Source organism: Camelus bactrianus, chromosome 6, assembly GCF_048773025.1.
Source record: "Camelus bactrianus isolate YW-2024 breed Bactrian camel chromosome 6, ASM4877302v1, whole genome shotgun sequence".
Lineage (NCBI taxonomy): Eukaryota > Metazoa > Chordata > Mammalia > Artiodactyla > Camelidae > Camelus > Camelus bactrianus.
This window is the reverse complement of record NC_133544.1, coordinates 60650357-60675554: the sequence shown is the minus strand read 5'-3', so window position 1 is coordinate 60675554 and position 25198 is coordinate 60650357. Positions and strand designations below refer to the sequence as shown.

Sequence of the window (25198 nt, the reverse complement as noted above, 5' to 3'; positions counted from 1 at the left end):
TTTAGTAATTTGTAATCGACCAAATAGTATCTTTGAAAATATGTTCTTGTTATATCATGTAGTACCTGCCTACCCAAAAGAAATACTGACATTTTATTATATCTCCTCATGCTCTAAAAGTCAAGATGTCATAACTCTGGTAAAGAGACACAAGTGTATTACTTAATGCATATTTTACCAAGATATACCCTACATGAGCTAACACGATAAATCTCTTTCATTTCTCTAATGCATTACTCCTTAGGCGACAGAGGCACCATTTATTAGTGTCCAGTGGAGATGCACGTGTCACTTGAGGGGATCTGCACTAAATTGTCAACTGAAGTAAACTGATAAAAGTATACCTTTTCTTTTGAGTATAGATTTTATATACATAAACTGTCTTTCTAAAAAGTACTGATTTGACAAAATATGTACAACAGAGCTACATGAATTTAAGTATCTAAAAAGAATAAAGATGCAGCTCTTCTAACTCTGTACTAGTCTGTTTAATCCATTTACTTTTGATAACCAAATCCAAGGAAGTACAGTTTTCATCAGCATGTCTTAATATCTATCATAAAATACCATGCTGCCTTTTCTCATATATCCTTACCCCCCACCCACCACCACACCAGGTTTTAAACCTGGAAGCCATCTGTGCCTTCTCTTGCTCCCTAGATCTCTACATCCTGTTATGCACTGTTGATTTTTTCCCCCCTGAAATGCTTCTTGCCCAGTCCTACTGTTTTAGCTGGTCTAAAGTAATGTGTGGTGTAATAAAAAGAATCTAGAATTGGCAGTTAGGACATATGGGCTCTCACCCTGGCTCTGCTTTGTGACCTTTGTCAAATCGCTTCAGTTTCATCACCTGTAAAATTGGACAACTGGGTAAGACTGTGGATGAGTTTTTATTTTAGCATTATTAAAAAACCTTACTCAATAGCCTTCAGTGATTCCCCTTCAACTACTCACTAAATTATCCAGATTCCTTATGCAGACATTCCAAATTCTCCAAACCCTGTCTTCAAATTGTCTTCCCAGCTTCATCCAAACTTTGCTGAATCCAAACTTTGCCTGCTAGTTCCTAAATATACTTTCTATTAGTTGTTTTTCTAGGTCTTTGCCTTTGTTTATTCATTTGTTCCAAACGACTAAAATGTTATCTATATCCCTGCACTGATCTTTCCCTTAAAACTCATACATTTTTGCTTGCAGAAATCATATATGTCTTGCAAGAGCAGCTGGAATGCAATATACTTTGTAAACTTAATCCTGGTTTTCTAAAACCGTAAGTGTCAAGACTACTTTTCTTCATTTCTTATTATGTTACTCATCCTATAACATCCTATTCATATTAGAGTGCAACAGATATTTACCTCTCTTACAGAATTTTATCTTCCTGAAGGCCAGTTATCTTACTTAATTGTGCATTTTCTGTTTGCACTTGGTTGAAATTATCAGTTGGAAAACTGTTTAAAAAATAAAGCAATAAAAATATACAGATTTATATAAGAACTAAATAACTATTTAAAAAATTCCATCATGGCCACACACACACACACACACACGTGTGTGTGCAGGTGTGTGTAAAATATAATGCTGGGTTCTTAAAACAAAAATAACATTTTTTACTTTATCCTCTCTAAAATCTAAAATTCAAAGATTATATTGCAACCATACTGAAATTAATTAAAAAAATAGATGTTTTAATAGTCATAAAATTACTAAAATCAATAACACAAACTTAAGGTTATTTAAAAATCTTATAAGATTTATAATAATTAAATATGTACTATATGCCTTTTTCTTAAATTTTCATCAATGTATTATATTTTACCCATGCTATTTTGTATTTTCTTACTCATTAAGCTTGTGGTTAGGATTCTTTAGCCACAGAAATGTAGTCAGATTGGCTCTAAAAGTCTAGAATATATTAGTGTTTACTTGATTAAGTGCTGAACTGGATCAATTAATAAGATGGCCCAATGATGACAGTGTTTACTGCCTCATAATCACAATTTGTAACTGGTGCAATTACCTCCCACACCTTGCTTTGCTTTAAGCAATAGCATTTTTTCCTCAAAATAGTTGACTTCGAAAAGTTTTGTGGAGATTGTACTTCATTTTATGTCTTCTTCCAAAGGCTATACTTTATTTCCCCCTCCGGCTACAAGGTATGGCAGAGACTGAAAGACAGTATACTTCTTTTTGGAATAAGACACTATTCTCTTGCAATAGACAGAAAATGAATGATAATTGCCACAAAATTTCGAAAAGAAAATGAAATTTAACTGAACCTTTTTTTTTTTACTTAATACGTTTTTCACTTTGCTCCTTGAAGCATTATTCAATTTTCTTTTCTTTTGGTGACTGCATACTTTAAAAATACATCACATTACATTTCAGAGAGGGATACACTTAGGAATAAGAAAAACAGGAGAAATCTACTCTTCATATGTTAAGAAGGAAGAGAAAAAAAAGCATTTCAAACTATTTCTGTTACGTTGATACACTGAGGTGATAAACACGCTAGACATAATTGTATCAAAAAGAATACTACTAGAAATCAAGTAATTGTGAAGAAACCATGAGGGCTGTAAATGATAAACTATTATAGGGCAGCTTATTATTTACAAGAGAAAATAATTTGGGGTATTAGCTTCTTAATGTTTACTAAGCCAGATTTTACTAAATTGAGGTTAAATTTCTGGAAGTCCCATTTGTCATCTCTATCCATTTATCAACTTATCAAAAAGCTTTTGAAACTATTATTATATTATTATTATTTTAAACCCTCTCTTCTTGGCTCAGCTCTTGCAGGGCATATATAATAAGGTATGTGTTCAGAGTTCTTAATTCTGATTAGTGAAAAAAAGTGTTTGAAATATTTGGATTTTTATATGAAAAGTAATATTTTCAATTAAATATTTTAAAGGTTATAACAATCAATTTAAAAAGTGAAAAACAGCTATGAACATGAAAGTAGAGTCATGTGTTTGTTCACTGTGTTCACAGAAGCAGGTGATGGAAAAGGGGTGAAAGATAAGGACAAAGGGAATTAATTCTATTTTGGATATATTAAGTTTGAAATGCCTACCAGACATCCAAGTGAAGATGTCAAGTAGGTGATTGGCTATGGGTCTGAATATCAGAGGAAATTTGAGAGTTAACGTAGAAAGCCATAGGAATGGATAAGGTAATCCAGTGAAAGGTAAAAGTGAACAATTAAATAGTGAACAGCAAAGAATTGTGTTAGGACAAGAAAATATTTAACTTCTAAAATAATCAAAGACATTCAAAGTGGATAGGTAAAATTCATCACACAAAAAAAGCAAATCAAATGTGAATGAGGGAATGGTTTAATTATTAATCTCTTCCTTTTAAAAAATATCTGTGGCAGTATATATTGCCTTTAGGAAATCACCTTATAAAATACATTAAGTTATGAAATAAGCATAATCTTTAACTTTGTTTCTCTCCTTCTGTGATCCTTCTGGGAAATAATCCAAAACATGGAAAATGTCATATACACAGAATGGTGTAAAGACACTATATGAAATTATAAGATGGGGAAGATTATCTATGCAAAATTTTTAAAAATATAAGTATATAATGTAGAATTTGGATTAAACAGTGTAAAATTAGATGCAGATAAAATGGAAATAAAGAAAATAATAGAGACTGGGTTTCAGATGAGCTTTTTTTTCTTACCATATAAACTTTGTCTTATTTTAATTTTTTAAAAGCAGTATAACAAAGGAAATAGAAAAGTTATCCCCAAATTAGGCTGCTGAATAAATAAATCCTGCAAAGGCAGAATAAACAATTCACTTAAAATAAATTTAGCATATTTCCGGTATTCACTGAACAATTATTTTCTGAGTGCCAGGCACTGTTCCAGATGTTGGAGATATGGAGATAAATTAAAAGGATAAGACCTCACTTTTATGAAGCTTCCAGTCATGTGGTATAATAAAGACTATTAAACATTTAAATGTATATAAAAATGAGTTGATAAATGACAGAAAACTACATTTATAAAACATTTTTAGATTTTTAAATAAGAAAATTTAAAATCACTGTTTTAAATAAAAATCATGTAATTATGCTAAATGCCTGTTTAGGAAAACCACAAAGTTAATTTAGGAAAATACAGCGATTTAAAAGTCCGAGCTTGCTCATGAATTGATTTAATAGTCTGCAATGTAAGCAAATTAATTTGATAAGATATTATTGGAAGTAAATGTCTTAACTGTGTTTGAAAATTGATCTCTCTTTAAACTTATGTAACTAGGTAATTAATTAAGAAAAATTTCACATTTGGGTAATTTTGTTTTTATAAACTTTTGATTAATCCATTTTCACCATTAAAATTAAGTATTATTAGTTAATAACAGATTGATGTGCCATATTTTGGCATGATTTAAAATATTATTAAAACAAAATTATAGGGCTATTTATATTTTACTAATCATGCCAACTCAACATTTCTTTTATTTTAATTTCACAAACAGTCTTTCAGAAGGTAATACTTAATTTTCAAAAAATAACAGGCGCCTTCATTTCACTATCTTACTAGTAGAAGGAAGTTGATAATTTACTATCACAAATGACTGTCATTAAGAAAATGAAAATGTCCTGAATTATTCTTATTACATTAATACTTAGAATAAACAAATAAATATTGACTGTAAAATTAAAATGTTGAAAATAAGCTTGATAACTACCCAACTTTCCTATCTTACATATTTTTCATTTTATACAACTTTATTTGAAAGATGAAAAATTGTCAAGTGGATCTACTGCACATTTCAGAGTAGTGACGTATTAAGTGCTTTGGTTACATAAAGGCACATATAATGTTCTGCCTTGCGATCACGTTTGGTGCAAGAACTACCAGAGCTATGATTGCAGGGAGAATGCTGATGAATCAGACCACCTTTACCTACTAGATAGTCTAGAAAGACAAAGAATATTGCAAACCTGTCTACTTACCAGCCAATACTAGACAAGGCATTCTGCATTTTTACCAGTGCCTAAGACATATATGGGATGTAAAATAAGGAACATTACAGAGCGACTATTTCATTAACTCTTTTCCACTAAAGTGTACTACTTTCTTCAGTCTGAAAACTTGAAAAGCCCTAGGCTTTCCATAAATACAAATGTATCTTCATATGAGATCACACCTTTACAAGGGACTTTGGAAAGCCACAGAACTTGCTAAATTTACCAAATGGTGTGTTATAATTCTAACCTGAAAATGTTAATGGTGTGCTGCTTTCAGCAGTAATTCTTAACTTGCTGTCAGGGAGATCTTCTGATGCCCACCACTGGATGTGAAGAACATATCATCTACAGCAATCACACTAACAAAAGATCCCCACGTTAAGTGAACCTCTAACTCTATTCGATAATAGTCAAAAGACTACTATCACAAAATAGTGATAACACTAACACCCTTCAACTTTTGCACAAATCAAATATTTTTTCCATATTTTGGTGTTTATCAAATAACATTCAAAGTGTATTATTCCACAAAAAAGTCAAATTAAAGTTTGTGAAGAGATAGTGCTATATAATACACAATTATATACTTACCATTATTTTTAATGTACTATGCATTTTTCATATAGTAAATGATGTTTCCTAAATATCAAGAGGCTTCAGGAAACACTTCTCTAACTCTTCAAATATAGATGCCTGATCTTATCCTAGATCAATTAAATAAGAACCTCCATAGGTGATTTTGATGTGAGGCTAGAATTGAGAACCTTTGACATATTAACAAAGAATAAAGGAAAATATTATAACTATTACAAGAGCATTTAATGTGACAGAACTTTAACATATGAGACAACCACCATATCCTCTGCTAGTTACTAAGGGCCTCCTCTAGCCCTGAAGCTGTCTTGTGATCCTTCTTGAAACTCCTCCATAAAGCATCTCACAGCTAGGACACAAAGGAGTTAAGTAGTTCAAACAGATATCTAATGTCAAAAATGGTCCAATCTTTCCCTTTTGAAAAGTTCCCATTTTATACTCCTTAAAATGTTGCATATATCACAACTGAAGTCATTATTTTTTATCCTGTTTTACATTCTCTTAGTTAGCATTTTAAAAACGAAGTAGAAATATAAAAAGAAAAAGTTAATAATGTTCATATTCCTTGTCATCACCATGAAGATACATGAATACAAGATATTCTTTGACTATTAAAAATAGGACTATCTGTTTCTTAGCAACTTGGTTTTCGTTAGTTAATATATTATGAACACTATTCTAGGCCAATTTATGTAGCTCTAGCTCATTATTTTTAATAGCTTCACCTTATAATATTCTGCAATACCATATTTATTTAGCCACTCCTGTTAAAGGTCAAGTTGTTTTCCAACCTTTGCCACTGTAAATACATCCTTGTCTCCAGATTTCTATGTATTGGTGCATTAAGTTTTACTGTATAGATTCTCAAAAGCTGTAATGTTAGAGCATTTCTTACATCAACACTGTATGAAAATGATTATTTCCTATATCCTGGCTAGTACTTTTAATTTATAAACACACACACACACACACAAACACACACAGGCACACACACAGAGCTTAATTTTTATGTTCCTGATATATGTGTATTATAGACACACACATAAAATTTTATCTGGGGGGAAAAAGGTATAAACCTGTGATGTTAACTCATATTTTCCTGACGCCTGGTCAGGTTAAAAATGCTTTCGTATGTTTATTGGGCATTTCCATTTCCTCTTCTGTAAATTGCCTTTTCATAATCTTTACCTATTTTTCTCCTTTTTTTTAATATCTAGGAGTTCTCTAATAGAGTTAATAATTTGTTGTCATATGTGTTCAACATATTTTTTCCAAAGATACTGTCATTTTTATTTATTAATGGTTCATTGTGCTTACCAAAATATAAAATATTTATATATTCAAATGTTTTAACCTGTTCCTTTATGCTTTAGATTTCCTTCTTGCTTAAGAAAGTCACCCTCAACTTGATTTTACACACTATAATCTGATCAAATAGTCCTACAGTTTCAATTCTGAATGTATTAAGATTTATTTTTATAAAATTGTACAGGGTAGAGGTCAAATTTAGTTTCTTTCAGGAGGAAAGTGAAGTATGCCAGCACTATTTATTAAATAAAATATTCTTTTCCAAAAGGAGTTAAAATGGTACTTAAATGTTCCTCCGGGCAAGGCAGTGTTCTAAATGTTTTCATGTATTGAATCATTTAAGAATCATGACACTCTTATGAGGTAGGCACTATTACCATTCATTTTACAACGAGAAGATACTTGGTGAAGTAGAAGTTTTGTTAAATCAGAAAATTAGGAAGTGGAAAGATTTGATCTGAAGCCAGGAATTATGGCTTGAGCTTACAGTTCTCTCAGTCCCTAAATTATACTACTTTCTCAGTGTATGATAGAAAACAGTAAGTTCCCATATATACTTGGATCTATTTCTAAAATCTCTTTAATGTTTCATTAACCAATTATATCTGTTTGTGTTAATACCACATTGCTTTTATTATGATAGATTTATAGTACATTTTAATGCCAAGTGAAGTACTTAGTCCCATATAAATATTACTACTTTCTCAGTAGTAACTATTTTATTAATTGTCTCATGGCAATTCTCAGGCATTTATTTTTTCATATGGATATTAAAATCATTTTGCCTTATTTTACTCTCCCATAAAATGAGAAAAAAGGACTAAAATGAGAATTGCAATAAATTTACAGTTTAATTTAAAAGGCTTGATATTTCTATGATATTAAATTTCCCTTCCAAAATTATTTTGTCTGTCTATTTATTAAGGGAATGTTTTATGTCCTTATATGAAATTTCCACATTTTCTTAAAATGGATTTTGTGTTTTGGTCCAATTTATTCCTGAGAATTTTTTGAGATTTTGGTATGTATATGATATACACACACTACTATGAGCCACAAGAAACTGCACTCAAATATCAGTAATTTTATAAGGCTCATCCTAAGAGTAATAAGCAAAGTACATAAAATTTAACGTGTATAATAAAGTCAATAACTTCATTTAAAAATAACATTTGGAATTCACTATTTTTCTAGGACTTTCTTAAATAATCTTCTAAAGAACACTACCTTGACATTGTACTCAGACACACACATGCACACTGAAGGAAAAAAAACTAATTTTCATATTTTGTTGGAGAATTAAGACAATATTTGAGACCAGAGCCTGACTGGTTTCCCCTGCGAAAAAAAAAAAAAAAACCAACAAACAAAAAAATACTTTCAAATTGTGATCTGAGTACTATAAGGAGTAAAATAGAAGTCTAACAAGGCTTTGTCTCTTTAACTTAACCTCTTATATCATCAAAAGTGTTCCTTTCCCATTGGTTTATATTTTTAGAGAACTTCTGTGCAAGATTTTGTTTGAAGAAGGGATTTTCAAAAATAAAAAGTGAGTTTTTAAAACAGGCATTATATGTAAATTATGTAGTAGTCTATGAAGCAATGGAGAAAAAAAAACCCCTGCAAAATAAAGCTAATCAGGAGTACTGGAAGAAAGGAAAGGCCAGGTTGCAATATTAAATAGGCTAGTCAGGTAGACATTATTGAGAAGGTGAATTCTGAACAAAGACATGATGGCTAAGATGGTGTTAGCCAAGTAGATCGTTGAGACCAGAGAATTTCATGCAGAGAGAAAAGCAAGAGCAAAATACCGAGGCAAGAGCATGCCTAATGTCTGTAAGGAAACACAAGCAGGTGACTGACTGGGGTAGAGTAAATAAGGAGGTGAGTGGTAGGAAATGAAGTGAAAGAGGTAATGTGGCAAGGGCCAGATCTTGTAAGTAAATGGATGTCACTTTGGGAATGTTACCTTTTATTGAATGAAACGGGAAACTACCGCAAGTGTAGGCAAAGAAAATTTTTAAAAACTGATATATTTTAAAAGAAATACTCAGTTGGCTCAGTGGAGAAGAGACTTTGGAGAGCAAAGGTTGAAAGTCGGGGAAACCTATATAGAGACTATTGCAATAATTCAGGCTTGGACCAGGGTAGCAATAGGTGTAATGTGCAGTGGCTAACATTCTATATGCATTTAAAGGTAGAGTCAACGTTATTATTTCTTACAGGAACTGGATTTGGGGTGTGAAAGAAGAGAGATGAGGATGAATCCAAGATTTCTGGTCTGAGCAAATGGATGTATGGAATTGCTTCAACTGAGTGGTAAAGGGTATGGGTGGAGCAAGTCTGGAGGAGTTTTTGGACTTCTGAATCTAAGATGTCCATTAGATGTGCATGTGGAAATGCTTAGTGGGAAACTGGATATAGTCTGTAGTTTCACTCTGAGATCTAGATTAGTGATAAATGCAAACCCAAGTTATGGGGGGGGGGCCTGAATCTTACACAATTTTAGGAGACATCTTTGGGAAACACTACATTCAAAACTATAAACATAAAATTAGGTGAGGGACTTGTAATAAGCCTGTGCAAGTGAGAAATTCTAAGGCTTAAGCTTCATTAGTTCATTGTAAACTTGCCTCTCATTGGAGACATAAATTTTGCAGCTGTCGGGATATAAAAGCCAATGCATTAGACGAGGAGAAAGAAAAGCATACACGCAGAAGGAGTCTCAAGTTTTAAGACCCAGGTCACTCTAACATTAAGAAAGATGAGCAGAGGAGCTAGCAAAGGATTCTGAGATGAAGCGCATGGCATGATACAGGAGGAAAAGCAAGAGTGTGCAATATCCTGAAAGCCAATAAAGAAAGTATAACAAGGAAGTGAAAGTGATAAACCAGGACAAACACTGTTGATAGGTCAAGTAACATGTGGATTGAGAATAGACAACTGGAATTAGCAATGTGGTCATCACTGATGTCCTTAGCAAGCACAGTTTTGGTAGAATGGTGGAGACAAAAACTTGACAGGAGTGGTTTGAGAAAGAAAAATACCATATGATATCATTTATATGTGGAATCTAGAAAAAAAAAAAGAAAAAAGAGGACACTAATGAACTAATCTACAAGACAGAAGCAGATTTGCAGACATATTAAACAACCCTATGGTTACCAGGGGAAAGGGAGTGGGAAGGGATAAATTCAGGAGTTTGAGATTCGTAAACGTTAACCACTATATATAAAAATAGATTAAAAACCAAATTTCTGTATATCACAGAGAGCTATATTCAATATCTTGTAATAAGCTTTAATGAAAAAAATATGAAAACAAATATATATAATATATATACACCCACATATGCATAGCTGGGATATTATGCTGTACATGAGAAATTGACACACTGTAACCGACCATACTTCAATAAAATCAATCAATCAATCAATCAATCTTAAAAAAAAAGGGAAACAGAAATAGGAAAACAGAATAGAGAAATGAGTTTTTTGAGTTTTGCTACAAAATAGCGTAATAAATAGGGCATTAGCTGGTGAGGGAAGTGGGATTAAGAGAAGTTTTGTTTTGTCTTTTAAGATGGTAGAAAAAACAGGTGTTTGAATGCTGACAGGAATGATGTCACAGAGATCACAAACTTGACAGATAAAGGAGAGAAGGTAGAACTGCTGAAGGGATGTCTTTGAGTAAAGGAAAAATAATGAGGTTTAATGTGCAACTGAAATTATTGGTTTTAGACAGGAGCAGGGAAATTTTATGGTATAGATGAGAGGTAGAATATGTGGGTAAGTGCTGTTGGCATGAGTCTGTGGAAATTTTCTTCAATTTTTCTCAGTGAAGTAGGAGATAAGATCATCAGCTGGGAGTGAGGATGGAGCAAGAGATATTGGGTGTTGTAGCAGGGACAGTTCTTAGAATGGCCCCATGATCTCTGCCTCCTGGGTGTTATGCCTCATATAATTCCCACTATTAAGCGTGAGTAGAAATTGTGACTTGATTCTAATCAAGGGAATATGGCAAAAGGATGGAATGTCACTACTCTATGCTGTATGGCAAAGGAGGTGAGAAGTCACTCCTGTGTTTAGGTTCAATGAGACTCCATCTTGCTAGCACACACTGGAGAGAGATTTTCCTGTTGGCTTTGCAAGAAGCAAACAGCCAAGCTGTGAAATGCCCGTAGAAAGGGTCACACAGCAGGGAACTTGGGCAGCATCTAGAATGTAAGAGAATCTCTTGCCAACAGCCAGGGAGAAGTCTGGGCCCTCAGTCATATAGCTACAAAAAGCTGAATGCTGCCAACAACCTGGATGAACTTAAAAGTGCATTCATCTCCAGTCAAGCCTCCAGATGAGAATACACCCCAGCTGATACTCTGATTGCTGTCTTGTGAGATCATGAGCAGAGGACTCAGCTAAAGGTGCCCAGACTCTTGACCCATAAAAAATACGAGATAATAAATGTGTGCTGTTCAGGCCAGTACATTTGTGGTAATCTATTATGTAGCAACAGAAAACTAATACAGTGGTTGAAAGGAGAACTTATGAAATAGTCATACAGAGAGTAAAAAAGTGAATGGGCTTATGACTGCCTTACAGAATTAGTGGTCCATTTGAGATACGTGGTCATGAATTCAAAGTAAGAGCAGTGAGTTTTGTGTTTTTCTGTAACTATAGCAAAGGTGCTATATATGAGTTACCTATCTTCATTTGCTGTATATGTTTTGATATATAATTTCAGATTTTAAGTACATAAGTAAATGTCTACAAAGCACTTATTTCTGAAATTATTCTTTTTACCCTTTATCCTTTTCCTGAAATTTGAGAAGAATCCCAGGAGAGCTAACAATCGGGAACCTAAAATTAAGACTAGAGTTTAATTTCTGGCACCATTGATTAATTACCAAAACCATTTTGTTGAATCTTGAAGTGACTGAAAAATCTAGTATCGATAACTTGGAACTGGGCCAACCCAACTGATTCTGTTTTATCTTTTTAAAGTTTAAACACATTACTTAAAGAATCTAACTCTATATCTTTATGTCTGCCTCTTATTTAAAATTCTGCATATAAAAAATGTCAAACTTGTAACTTGCAATATGCAAATGCATGCAAAAAAAAGTGTCATCTGTAAAACTATCAGCCCTAACTAATTTTTCTTTTTCAATAGGGAAATAATAGCAATTTGATTTATTAGTTAAACAAGTAACTTAGTACTCTCACTAAGGAAGAAAGTGTAGAGTAGCTTAAGCTATCTTAAAAAGCATACAGATACTCTGATTACAGAAATATTTTAGAGTTGAAAAAGTAGCAATACTAGTATCTTAGAATCTTTCTTTATAGATAAAAGTCAGTTTTACCGAGCTATTTTATGCTTTATTATTTATCATTTTAAAGAATAATCTTTTTTATCATTGTTACCAGAAAGAAATTTCAGAAAATTAAAACAAATTAAAAAAAAAAAAAACCCCATAGCCTAGCATTTATATGGTGACCAGCACCTTCTAAAATAGCAATGTTCTAAAAATAGTTAATGAATTTATTATCTGAATTTCACAGAAGGGGAAACTGACGCCCAATTTACTCAGTAAGAGTCAGAACAAAGATTTGATTATACGCAATTTGGCTGCAGTCTTGACTTTTAACCACCATTCTATAAGGCTTCTCATATGATAGTCCTTTAGTTTTCCAGAGGAAATTATTCTAGACCCACAACATTGAAGTTATAGTGTGTCAGTCTGATCTGTGAAAACAGTCTGACCTGTGGAAACATGAGGGTAGGAAAGTGAAATTCAGTGTGTACTGAAACATATGTAATCATTTTTAAAAGAATAAAAAAGATTTTTAAATGCTGAAATGGCAGATAAACCCTACTCTTTAATGTATTTCCTAAGCTCTTTATTTTGGGGTTTTCTAAATATTAATAGTTCCTTAGTTCTTTTTATCACATTAGTTTGTAACACAATTTATTCTGGAAATGTAACTCAATCATATAACTCATTTAGCTATTATTGATGACAATAACCCAAATAGTTGTCTGGATGTGCTTTACATTGGCTTACAAAAATTCACAGCAACTTTCACCAGCAGAGGATGTAAGATTAGCTATAACACATAAACAAGAATTTTAAATGTAAAACAGAATTCTCTGGCTTTAAACCATTTCTGTCAGCTATAAAACTGGAGACTTATCTGCTAAATTGCTGGGTAAGAATAAAGTAAACTTAAATGAGAAATAAAAATTTTCTTTTAGGTTTAAAAGTCTATTTTAATTATGGAGAGTTTAAGATGATCACATTATTATTCTATCTTTGTTACTCTCACAGACCTAAGTCAATATAGCAAAGCTGAATTAATTAGGATTGTCCACAAGAAACAATTGTGAGCGATCTAAAAATTGAATGAACAAAAAAGATACATTATCTTCAGTCCTACTATATGAATAGAATCTATTGGGAAATACTGTAGGGAATGAAATAATTACAAACTACTAATAACATAAAGATGAAGGATAACTACAATTCCTTCAATGAATTTAAGGATTTTGTTTTGCTCTTTTACATCTTGCCTCATGTTTTCCAGGAGGTATTATGGTTGTTTGTACAAGAACAGAAGAAAATAGAATATAAATAAAACATGCTAACAAATATGACTGAGAACAGTGGACAGAGTATAAAACCACAGATGACTTATATCCAAATTAGAAAAAGACTTGGCAGAGGTGGATGTAGTAACATATCTAGTAGTAAACGTCAATAAATAATTAAATCGTTTCAAGAAATCATTTTATAAAAAATTCACATTCATATAAAATAAAAGAAAGAAAATAGAAATCTAGCTTCAAAGACAAAATTATTAAGATGGTTTTTCTTTCTAGATCCAGGATTTTTTACTTTTTATGTTGAAAAAAATCATTTTGTTTTCATTGCTGTTGTACTCATTTGTCATGTTTTTGTTTAGAAAAATGAGGTATAAGAGAAACATTAAAAACATAAAGTCAGTTGTTTCCACAGTAGTCTTCTATATCATATAATTAAAGCTCACATAAGAGATAAGGTATGAGTGAAAATGTATATATACTTTTTAACTTCACGCATCAAAAATACAAGCTTGGTTATCACTTTATGTAGCACCATTACCTTCAAAGAGAAGTTCTGGGTTTCATCACTAGACATGTGTACTTTTTAAACCAATTTATTTGGGCTAAAATGTGACCATTATAAGGTATATTTGTTTGAAGGGAACACTACTGCATAAAATAAAAATCAAGCTCCTGTTATAGAATAACACCCTAAATGTTAGTTCTGCTTCCAGTTATTTTAAAATTTTTCCTAAGGTTGCAAAAGTATTAGAATGGATAAATGAGCAAAATAATTCTGACAGCCTTATATTAGATCATATGCAAAAGCCACATTTAATATACTTAGCAAATATAGTTCAAAGTTAATAGTTTATTAGTCAACTGTATTAAAAATATATTAAAAGATAAGCTTTTGTTTAATATTTAAATAATCCCATAAGGCCTTGTATTAGTAAAAAAAAGTGGAAATAGTAAAGAAAATAACATTTCTCACCTAAATGAAGCTCAACTCAGACAAAATGAAAATGTGTTTAATCATTTTAATAAATATATTTTTCAACATTTGTCATATTAAAAGTACAGTAAGGCTCTGAATTACATAGAATATTTTAGATGATTTCCTTAAATGTGCCAAAAATAACTACATTTTTGAAGAATGTCCTACAAATATTCAGTACCAAAACAATCATCCAATTAAACTAAAATATATTTCTAATTGCAAAGTTTGCCACTTCAGCAAAGAAAAGGCTACTATTAAATTCTAAAAAAGTACCATTTCCTGAGTTGTTAAACATAATTAAAATCATCACAAATACCAATTTCCAGTTACTTTTAGACTGCTAGAAATGCTTTTCATCAAGTTTAAAACTGTTTACACAGAAAGGCATATCTGAAATAAAAAAACAAATAAAAATGCATTCACATTTAAAGATATACCTTTGCTCAATAAGTCATGTTTACACATTTATTTTTTACATATATGATATTCTTAACTTATATACCAAGAATCCTAGGAAGAAACAATAAGGGAGATTATAAACACCAACTCAATAAATAACCCTCAGAGCACCATAAAGTCATAATTTTAAGGAGAAAATCCGAAATTCTAGTAGTCTACCATCTGAATATATTTTTGTTATCTAAAGCTAAAAATGCATATAAGTTTTCAGGAATAATTGATACTTCTTTCTCAGGTTATTTGGAATCTGATCATGGTGCACATATGTGAATGAACGAATACATCCTTAACCCACCATTATCTTTTTCTCCAGTGTGCAGGCAATCACCCGTGAAAAGTATGGTGTAGATGACAGGATGATACTGTACCTGATTAGCTCTGGAGGTGGTCATGGGATCAGATGGAGAGGACTTGGTGGTAGTTGGGGAAGATGGCAATGTCTGGGAATAAAGCAATTCAGGAGCAAATCAACCTTTATAAGCCTTAAACTGATTATTTAAATAAAACAAAATAAAATAAAATGTAATATAACGAGAACAAAATCCTATAAACAAATTTTTCTCCTATTCATTCAAATTTAATGGAATTTAAGATCAATTAAGTAACTAATGCATGTAAATATGCATGCATAAGCATGTAAAAATAAATTCATGACTTGAAATCATGATGGTGACTGATAAAAATTCACATGAGTATTAAAGGTATCCTGACCATATTCATGAATAGCAGTCTCTTTTCTTTCCCTCTTGTTTTCTTGGGGGAAAAGAGATCTCAAACAAAAATTCAAGAAATTTAATGAGCAAAACTGAAAATCATTTTCCTATCAATGAATACAGTCGGGGATTGGAAGAAGTGGTGAAATGGAGTTTACTTTGGCATAAAAGTATCCACCTACTTAATATGTTGAACATCACCAACAAGTTGATTCCACATGAATTTAGGGTTCCATACTTAAAAGCAATTAAATTTGCAGTTCTGAGTTCTTAATATCATATTATCTTCTAAAATATTAATTTTTAATAAATTTAGAGCCCGTCTGAAAATGTAAACATTAATCTCACATTAATAAACAAATAACTAATAGCATATTAACAAACTGCCATAATATTTTCATCATTTATGCTAAATACTAAAAATTTATATAGGTGAGGGATATAATATATAGTAGCATCATCAGCCTGTGTTGAAAATAAGCACAAAAATATTAAGAATCAAATTTATTGTTCACTTCTAAATGCATACACATACTATATATAAAATGCTATATGAGACCGTAATATACTTGTTGAACAATTCATTAAGGTATCTTTAAAACTTCTCATGTCTAACAGAGTAACCTTAAAGTTTGTGTAAGATGTTAAGATTTTTTCTTTTTAAAAAAGTATATTTTCACTCAGCAAATAGCATCACTTAAGTTGTTCCCTCAATAGATAATATTTCTTAATAGGTGAAATTGGGTGGTTTATAAATTGACAAAATTCTATATGGACATGTTTTATATTAATATATATCCATCAAAATTACTTAGATATGAGCAAAAGCATAACTTTAAAGGTGCAGCAGTGTCAGTAAAAGCAGATGAAATTACTTAATACAATCGTATTTATGCATTTAAGATTTCAAAAGCCCTAATTTGGATAGAATAAAGCATTTAAGAGTAGAAGACAAGACAAAAAATTCATGGACTCCTGCTTAACACATTGTTCTCAAGTAACAAAGTAAGACTGGTTCTAACATCAGATCATGTGTTAAAACAGTCCACTCCACTCCTCTAGTGATTCTTGGCTCTTAAGTTAAAACCTAAGATAATTTGAGGAAAATGTTGAGTTGAGTTACACCAAGGTTTTTGTTAAATCGTATTTTAAAAGGGGAGAGGAGCTACATTCAGAAGTAAAACCTCATAAAAGAAGGAAAATTTTCAAATCCTTTGTTTTCTGGTTTTGCTATTTTTAGTAAATTCATTTTATAAAGTCATTTCTTCAGGGAGACTTTCATTTCCAGTCATTAATAAATGCAGTAGTATTTTATTTTCCATGTAATACTATACTGAGACATATGCTACTGACTTCGTGCTACTCTTTGTACTCTTTCCCACCTCTGGTGACACCTCTTATTGCACAGATTTCCTGGGAGTAGTTAACATATATTTAAAAGTCTGCTCTGTACTAATCTCAAATTAATTATGAGGTTGTTGACTAAATAGACGTGAAATAAATCTAGAGTCCATCTATCCCAATATAGGTTAGAAACCAAGTTCGTTAACCTACACAAGTGTGAGATAGGTGTTTTGGGCTCTTCTATTCCCATCGTGGTAAAACCAGCTTTAAGTATCACAAGTTTATTATGACAACCATCTAGCCCTGAGTATGAATTCTCAGCAAGGTCTTGAAATACTGCAAAGAACTGTGTGGAAAAAGTAGTAACATCAAGCAACTAAGGACTTGTAGTCATTAAAATTAACATTACCTTCTGTCAATTTATTCAATACCTTTTTGTTTGGCATGTACATGAAATATTGGGCACGTATTAATAATTGACACAACTCATATTCATCAATATCGCCCTTAATAATTCTGATGCTGTTTCTTTCTCATAGAAACAAAAACAGTCATTTTAAACTTCTGGGACTATGTTAATATGTTTAAAATTATTAAATGTTTGGTTATTAAATACCATATTCTGATAAGAAATTAGAGTTTAATATTTTAAATAAAACAGGTGAGAAGTATATAAGTTGGGCTTTAAGGGATAAGGTTGTTGAAATGCCACAGTAAAACTGTCTCTAAATATATTTTCTTGTTTAAATTCCTAAAATAACAAACATGTAATGAAGTAAACATGTGATTAAGTTTTCTAGTTACCTATTAGTCATATAGATAGATACTTTTAAACACAGAAAGTCTCCTCCCTTTACAAATTTAGCTTATAACAATGAAGAAATTCCAGGAAGTTTGCATTTCAGTTGTTTTTCAAACACTAGTTGTAAAAATTGTTCTAATAAACATATAAGTGTAAATATATTAAAGTAATGCCTTTAATTTAAAAGGCTCTGTTAATTGGATTAAAAACAGCTTTGACAGTTGTTCTCAACCACACAAATAGAACAGAAAAATTCTTAATATTTCAATGTACAATGTACAATATGTTTGCTTCCCTAATATTTTAAAAACAAATGTTTATACTTATTTACTATGCAGACTGAAAGTTTAAGTAGTTTCAAGTTCAAAATCATTTAGTAAGTTTCTGATACACATCTTAAAGATGTAATTACCTGAATAACCATATAGGAACAATATATTAAAATATTTGTTATAAATAACAGTTTAAAAGGCTATATACTCCTAACCTCCCCACCTTTTAAACACTTACCAAATAGTGATTATGAAGGGCACAGGTATTTTTTTAGCACAATTTTATCTTTCAAATGGAAAAGTGTAATATTTTATTTACATGACACAAATGTCTATTTAAGAACTCTGCTTTAAATGACCAAAGCTGAACTATTGCAGAAAATTTTGAAGTGGTTTATAATTTTAAAATAGTGGATCTTCTGGAATATAAAATAGCTTTTTAAAATTCAAGATTTAATAATAGTCATTTAATCAAACGTAGATTTAACTAGGCTTTTGGGAATAAAAACTAAAAAGTGATTACAAATTATAAAATGCATTCTCGTTAACAAGTGACAGCTTTGCTGGACCAGAGAATATTACTATAAATAAATTCCATAATAAATAAGATTACCTTCAAGCAAATCTACAGTAACAGACTGTCAAGAACCTCTGATATTTATAGACATAGTGAGAACAGCAATGAACAACAAATCTCAATTGTAATTTGGAATCTATTACTAGTTGAGTAACATTACTCAAGTAATCACCTTCCCAAACCTCTGTTTTGAGTTCTGTTAAATAAATCTGCACACTGCTCTATAAGAAATAGTGGATAAACTATTTAAATATGTAATTGTCATCTTTAGTTTTTCATCCTATTATCCTACCTTTCTCCCAATGTTTGAACTCTCTAGAATCGCTTAGCCCTAATATAAACTCATGCTGTCCAATTTCAAAAGGTCTTTTAAAATTGATACATATTCCATAGCTTATTTTTCTCATAATTGCTATTCTATACCTTTATCCTTCTCTTCAACCATTCAATCCCATGCATTTTATCTTCCTTTCACTTGACAGTTTTTATTACTTGAAAGAAATCATGATTTTCCAAAACGAGTTTCCTTATCCACTACAACTGACTTCATTTCAACCTTTTCAGTTGTCCAGACCATTTCTTTTTCCCCGTCTTCACATTTTTCTCACTATAGACAAAATTGTGACTTCCCACTCAGACTTCCTACTCTTCATGGGCCAGGAGTGTAACCTCCTCAACTGTTATCTTTCCACCACTCCTGAGTCATTTTGTTCCCTTAGTAGTCTCATCTGTATTTGGCATCTCCAATTTCTCTGCCTTTTCACGTTCCTTTTTATTCTTTAACATAAGCCATTCCCTCTTGAGTAGCAGAGGTTATGTGAGTCTTTCTGATCTAACTTGTATTCTTTTCCTTTTATATCCCAAATTTCAAGTCAGCAGTTCCCACACTTCACATCTTTTTCTTTTTCTTTTTACCTAACCAGCCTCTTTTCCCTTGGGAAATAATGTTAAGAAAGAATGACTTTGCTCTCAACATGTGATTGAAATTAACTTTTTAAATCCCCAATGACTTTGTATTAAAAATAGTTACTTATTCTTGTATTTTTCTTTGGAAATTTGATCCTTTTTAGCATCTTTCCTTTTACTTCCCTTGCTTTCTCACAGGGAATATTACTGACTTCTCTTTTATTTTTATGATTAATAAGGAACACTTACTATGAACCAGGTATAGATCCACTCAGTTAATACTCACAATATCCTTATGAAATATATTACTATTACTTTTCCCATGTTATAGGTAAAGAAGTTGAGGTTTCCAGAAGCAAAACATCTTGTCTAAATGTACACAGCTAGTAAATTAAAGAGCCAAGATTTGAACCCAGGCAGTTCTGTTCCAGATCCTATGCACTTAACCACTATACTATGTTTCTGACTTTTTTTTTTAGGTAACCGCTTCTTTATCTCATTTGTTTGCTTTTTTTTCCCTCTCCTACACTGAAGGTGTAAGTGAAATTATCACCTCTACTGCAATTAAGGATCTGTAGTTTCAGTTTTACATTCTCACCTATGCTTCTATCAAAGACTACTTCAAGAAAAAAAAATACTACCTACAATTTATTCAATTTGCTGAAACAAACAAACAAAAATATTATCTCAAATAGGTGCCTGATTAAAATTCACTAGTTGCTTTCTAGAATTCGACATTTTGCTAGACAGAAAACCAGATATAGTCATTTTTTATTCTCTCATCATCATTTTAGAACTGGAAACAAATCAGTCTTACAGATTTCACTTTGAAACATCTTTTAACTTGAAGCATTTGTGTCAACTTTCACTACCAAAGGAGATTAAGTGTTCATCATACTGATCTTAAAAATTTGCCTGCTCTCTTAACTTCACTCTGATACAATACTTTCCATTTCAAATGAGGTTCTCTTCTTGGCGATGCTTACTCAAGACTGAAAAATCCTGAAAGAGAGAAATCTACTGGATTTTGTTTCAACAGCATTACTCAAACTTAGAGGCCATACAGCTCAGTGTTAAGATCAATCACCAGTTACATTTCCTTGAGTAAGTTACTCAATTCCTCGAAGCATCAGCTTCTATAAGTATAACATGGACTCTGTACTCTATACCTGCCTGAGAGGAATTTTGCAAGGAAGAATGAAATGAAAAGTGCATGGCATAGTGGCTAGCATGAAAACAGAATAAGCACCATATATATCACTATTACCATTATTACTGATCCTTCATTTTTGACCATAAAACTTTATTTTTTCCCTGACAAAGATTAACATCCCCTGAGTTTGTGAGTATCACATAGAAGAAGTTTTAAAAATACTATCTCCAAAACCTTCAAATCTAAAGATCTGCATAGTAGATCACTCAGTAATTGTCGAAATTTTCTTCTCCTACCAATATCTGCTCCTACAAGCACCCTAAGAATCTGGGTGGATTTTTAGCACAGAAGAGAACAAAAGATAGAAGTGCCTCCTTTTCCCCCATACCTTCCAGAGAAATAAAAAGTGCTCTTTGGGGAAATATCAGGAGAAATTCATAGTCTATAGGATGCTCCTCGACCAGACATCCAAGGTTCTCCATTATCTGGTCCCACCCGACTTATCTGATGGTGATTTCCTCTAAACTTCAACACAAATGTCCACTTCTGTCAAGATAACCTCTTTATTATTCAACAATTATGATATCTTTCTCCTCAAATCCATATTGCTTTACCTGCCTAAAAAAACCTTTTTTTCTCCTCTAATCAGGCAATTTCTATACAAGCTTCAAGATCCAGTTCAAGTTTTCACCTATTTTAGAAGACCAAATGTTACTCTAGCCTGTATTTCTTTCACATTCCTCTAAACTTTTATAGTACGTTGTTTATACTGTAGTTTTGGTATATAAATACAGTTTTACATTTTATTAGTTATTTTAAGCATGTAAAATCTCTCACAAATTAGCTTGAGAGAGCAAGGGCTACAGCTTAATATATTTCACAATTCATTGAGAAGGAATTAAATAAATTTGATTGAATGAATTAATAATGAACAAATTATGTGCTAATTCTGCCATTCTTTCATGGTGAAAGTAAAAGTCTCTGAGCTAAATGAGATTTTTGGTATCTTAATTTAATTTTAAAATACAAAATAATTATTTAAATGCCTATAACCACTTCTTTCTTAATGTAGCTTTCCTCAAAAATACATATGAGCCTAAAAGGAAAAAAAATGCTGAAAATCTGTAACAGACAAAGGAAATTAACAAATGTTAACTATATTACTGATTTGTTGTTTCTACCATGTTTTGGTTTTCATCATACTGACTCATTAAGTATAAACAATCATACTTAGAGGGGGATTTGAGGCATTTACAAGGAGGAAAATTTCAATAATCTTATGAGAAAAAAAAGTAAAAAGTACAAAATTCAAAACATAAAAGGTGAAAATGAAAATAAGTACACTAAAAAAATCTGGGTTGAGTCATGCCCTGGGATAAAGTTCAGAGCTTGTAGGCAAATAAGGTCTAAATTATTTGAAGAATATTGAATGTCTCTGCTATCTGTGTGTCTTGAAAATAAAAAATAGAATGCTCTATACTGCAATTAATACGTTTAATTTTGGCTTATTGGCTTTTGCAGCATATCTGTTTCTCATTATACTGACTTGTGAAATGAGTACATTGGTATTATAATACCTCATGATCTTCTGATATTAAGGCTATAGAAGAGAAGCTATATACTTTGATTATTTAATAAATGTTGCTATTATTGTTATTGTGGAGTCCCTCTCCATTAGCAAATAAATATTTGATTTAAATAAAACAAACAAAAAGGTAAATTTGAGAATAAAGAACTGAATAGTTCACAACATCTAACATCTGAAGTTGGATGTAAGGCTGTCATGCTAGATTTCATTATCTTTCTACATAAAAGACTTGTGAGACCTGTATGGACTACTTTCCCAAGCAATTATATTTGGTTGAGAATTCATTCAGTCAATAAGGTTTCATTTGAGGAGAATATTCTGGTTCATGCAAGTTATTCAATAACCAACTGTATCCAGATTATATAATTCAGAAAATAAAATTTTATAAAAAGCTTAACATATTGTATAAAATTATAACTTTTTTTTAAAATGGAGGTACCTAGGATTGAACCCAGGAACTTATGCATGCTAAGCACGTACTCTACCACTGAGCTATATCCACCCCTCTGATAAAGTATAACTTTTAAAGCAAGTTTTATTTTTTTTGAACTAACTCTGACTTCCTACTTTAAGAGCAAGTTACATGTAAATTATACTTTTTTTAGTAAGCAAAATCTTAAATTATCAACCATAAAAATAAATATATGGTAACATACATTAAGAAAATACAATTTCATTACCAACATTAATTCATTTCTATGCAGAAATTACATTTTCCAGCTCCAGCAATTTTTAAAGCTCTAATTGTATTCTTTGCATAATCTTAACTTGATGAAAAAAAAGTCTTTAATGTTTTAAAGAAATTATTTTAAAAATTAACCTCAGGACTAAAGTCCAAAGGTATAAATATTATGCCATTAGTTAAGGAAAAGATTATCATTTTAAAAGAAATCTTACTATGAGTCTATGTACTAAAACCTAAAATATAGATAAACATATGAAATATGTTTTTATCTATTCTAGTATAAAATGATTTATTTTAGACATAATTATTTTATACTGCATTATCAGCACAATTCCTTCAGAAATAAAATCATGGTCATTTAAATTTATATATTTGACTTACTATTTAGACAATGATCCAACAAAAGCTATTATATTATAAAATAGGATACTTAGAAAGAGAATCCCAAGTTTAGAGCATATGTAACTCTGTTGATTTATAGTGTCTTTGAAATATGTTCAATTTCTCTCCCAGATTTTGAGTACATTTTTCAAATTTTACATTTACAAGAAACTGTTTAAGTATTAAAGATATTGCCCTACTAGATTTAGCATACTCTTTTGATAAATCTTTTAAAGCAATATTCTATTTCACATCATTATTGATTATATGAAAATATTAAATAATCAATAATAACTTTAATTCCATGAGTATCTACAAGGCTTACAGATGTAAATATCCCAAATTAAGTCAATCATTACTATTTTTCACTACTTATATTGAATTTAAAAACATTATTTGAACAATGCAAATAAAATAGAAGTGAAACAAACATTTTAAAATTCTGGTTTTCATAAATCTATACTGGCACTGGATATATGACAACCTATAAATCTCATATTGTAATACAGAAAATTAAAATTTTAACAATGACTCACAGACTATTATTTGATGGTACTAGCTATTTATTATTATAAAATAATAAAAATTCATTCATATCACTGTCCTGAATATATTGCCAGAGATACAGTACTCAAAGTATATTTTATGTCTTACTTTTTAAAAAAATCAAGATATTCACTGCTGTTCCTAAATGTTTGAACTTACAGAAATTACAAAAGAAAAAGGAGAAGTAATAGGCTGGATTAAGGCAGAAAATCAATAGACCCTACACTTTTGAGCCATTTCTGTATATTCTTAGCCCCAGGTGATTTTAACCAGTGGTCTTTAAATTCATAGTTTTAGAATTTGGATACAGTCATGGTACCACTTTCAAGGCATCAGGTTTTAAATTATTCTTAGTATTCACCTAGCATAGATAAAATAAACATTTAAAAAATATAAATGGCTGTGAAGAATAAAAATAACTATTGATGTTTAGAACTTTAAAATATTTACATTCTGCTATGTATAAATTAAAAGATACTTTCTTGAAAAGTTATGAAGTATTGTAAATTGAATCATTTTGATACTGACAAAGAGTATAAAATGAATGCTTTTATATGTAATAACTACCTACTCATGGTTTAAACATGGAAGAATTTTTTTAAATGATCATTAAAAGAAAACTGAATATTAGCCTATAATTTGAAAATATATTGCCTAATTATTAATTTCTACATTTGTATTTGATTAGTCAGCCTTATATTTACCTATATTTTGGTAAAACTATAGATTCATAATACTGTCTAGCATAAAATATTTTTTCAATTCAGAAACATGAAATTAATAAGATTTTGAGCTACATTTCAAATTTATTGCAATGAACATAAATATTCTATATATTAAGTATTCTGTGAATTAATGAATAATACATTTATTTTGAAGGCATAGTCTGTTGATAATACGATCACAAATTAAGAAACTAATTGTAAAAGGGCAAATGTAGAAACAATCATTATAAACATAAAAGTATCAAGTAAATTTAAGGATTTAAAAGAGGTTAAGAGGAAGACTCCACCTTACTTAACATTAAAGAATGTCATTTTTCTCCTACATCATGTCAGCCATTATTCAATCGTAAAAATTCACATTGTCTTTTATCAAGTAAAATTTTTGTTACAGAAAATCCCACACATTAAAAATGAACATTGGCCCTTTATGACATATATATAAATACTACACAAGTTATACAGAGCATAATAGCTGATTTGTAACAAAGGACTGTTTGCTAGGTACAAAAATTTACTTATACATATTTGTTGATAAAAAATGTTGAACATGATAATTAACAAGACAGGAGTTTAT

General features: G+C 30.8%; 1 protein-coding gene across 2 annotated transcripts in view; it reads right to left on the bottom strand.

Moving 5' to 3' along the window:
- NOVA1 (NOVA alternative splicing regulator 1) overlaps positions 1-25198 on the bottom strand; it is a 145884-nt gene that overhangs the window by 12489 nt on the left and 108197 nt on the right. For both annotated transcript variants that reach the window (XM_074365696.1, XM_074365697.1), the window contains one exon: positions 15301-15372. In XM_074365696.1, coding sequence (XP_074221797.1) covers positions 15301-15372 — 72 coding nt within the window. The remainder of the gene's footprint in view (positions 1-15300; positions 15373-25198) is intronic.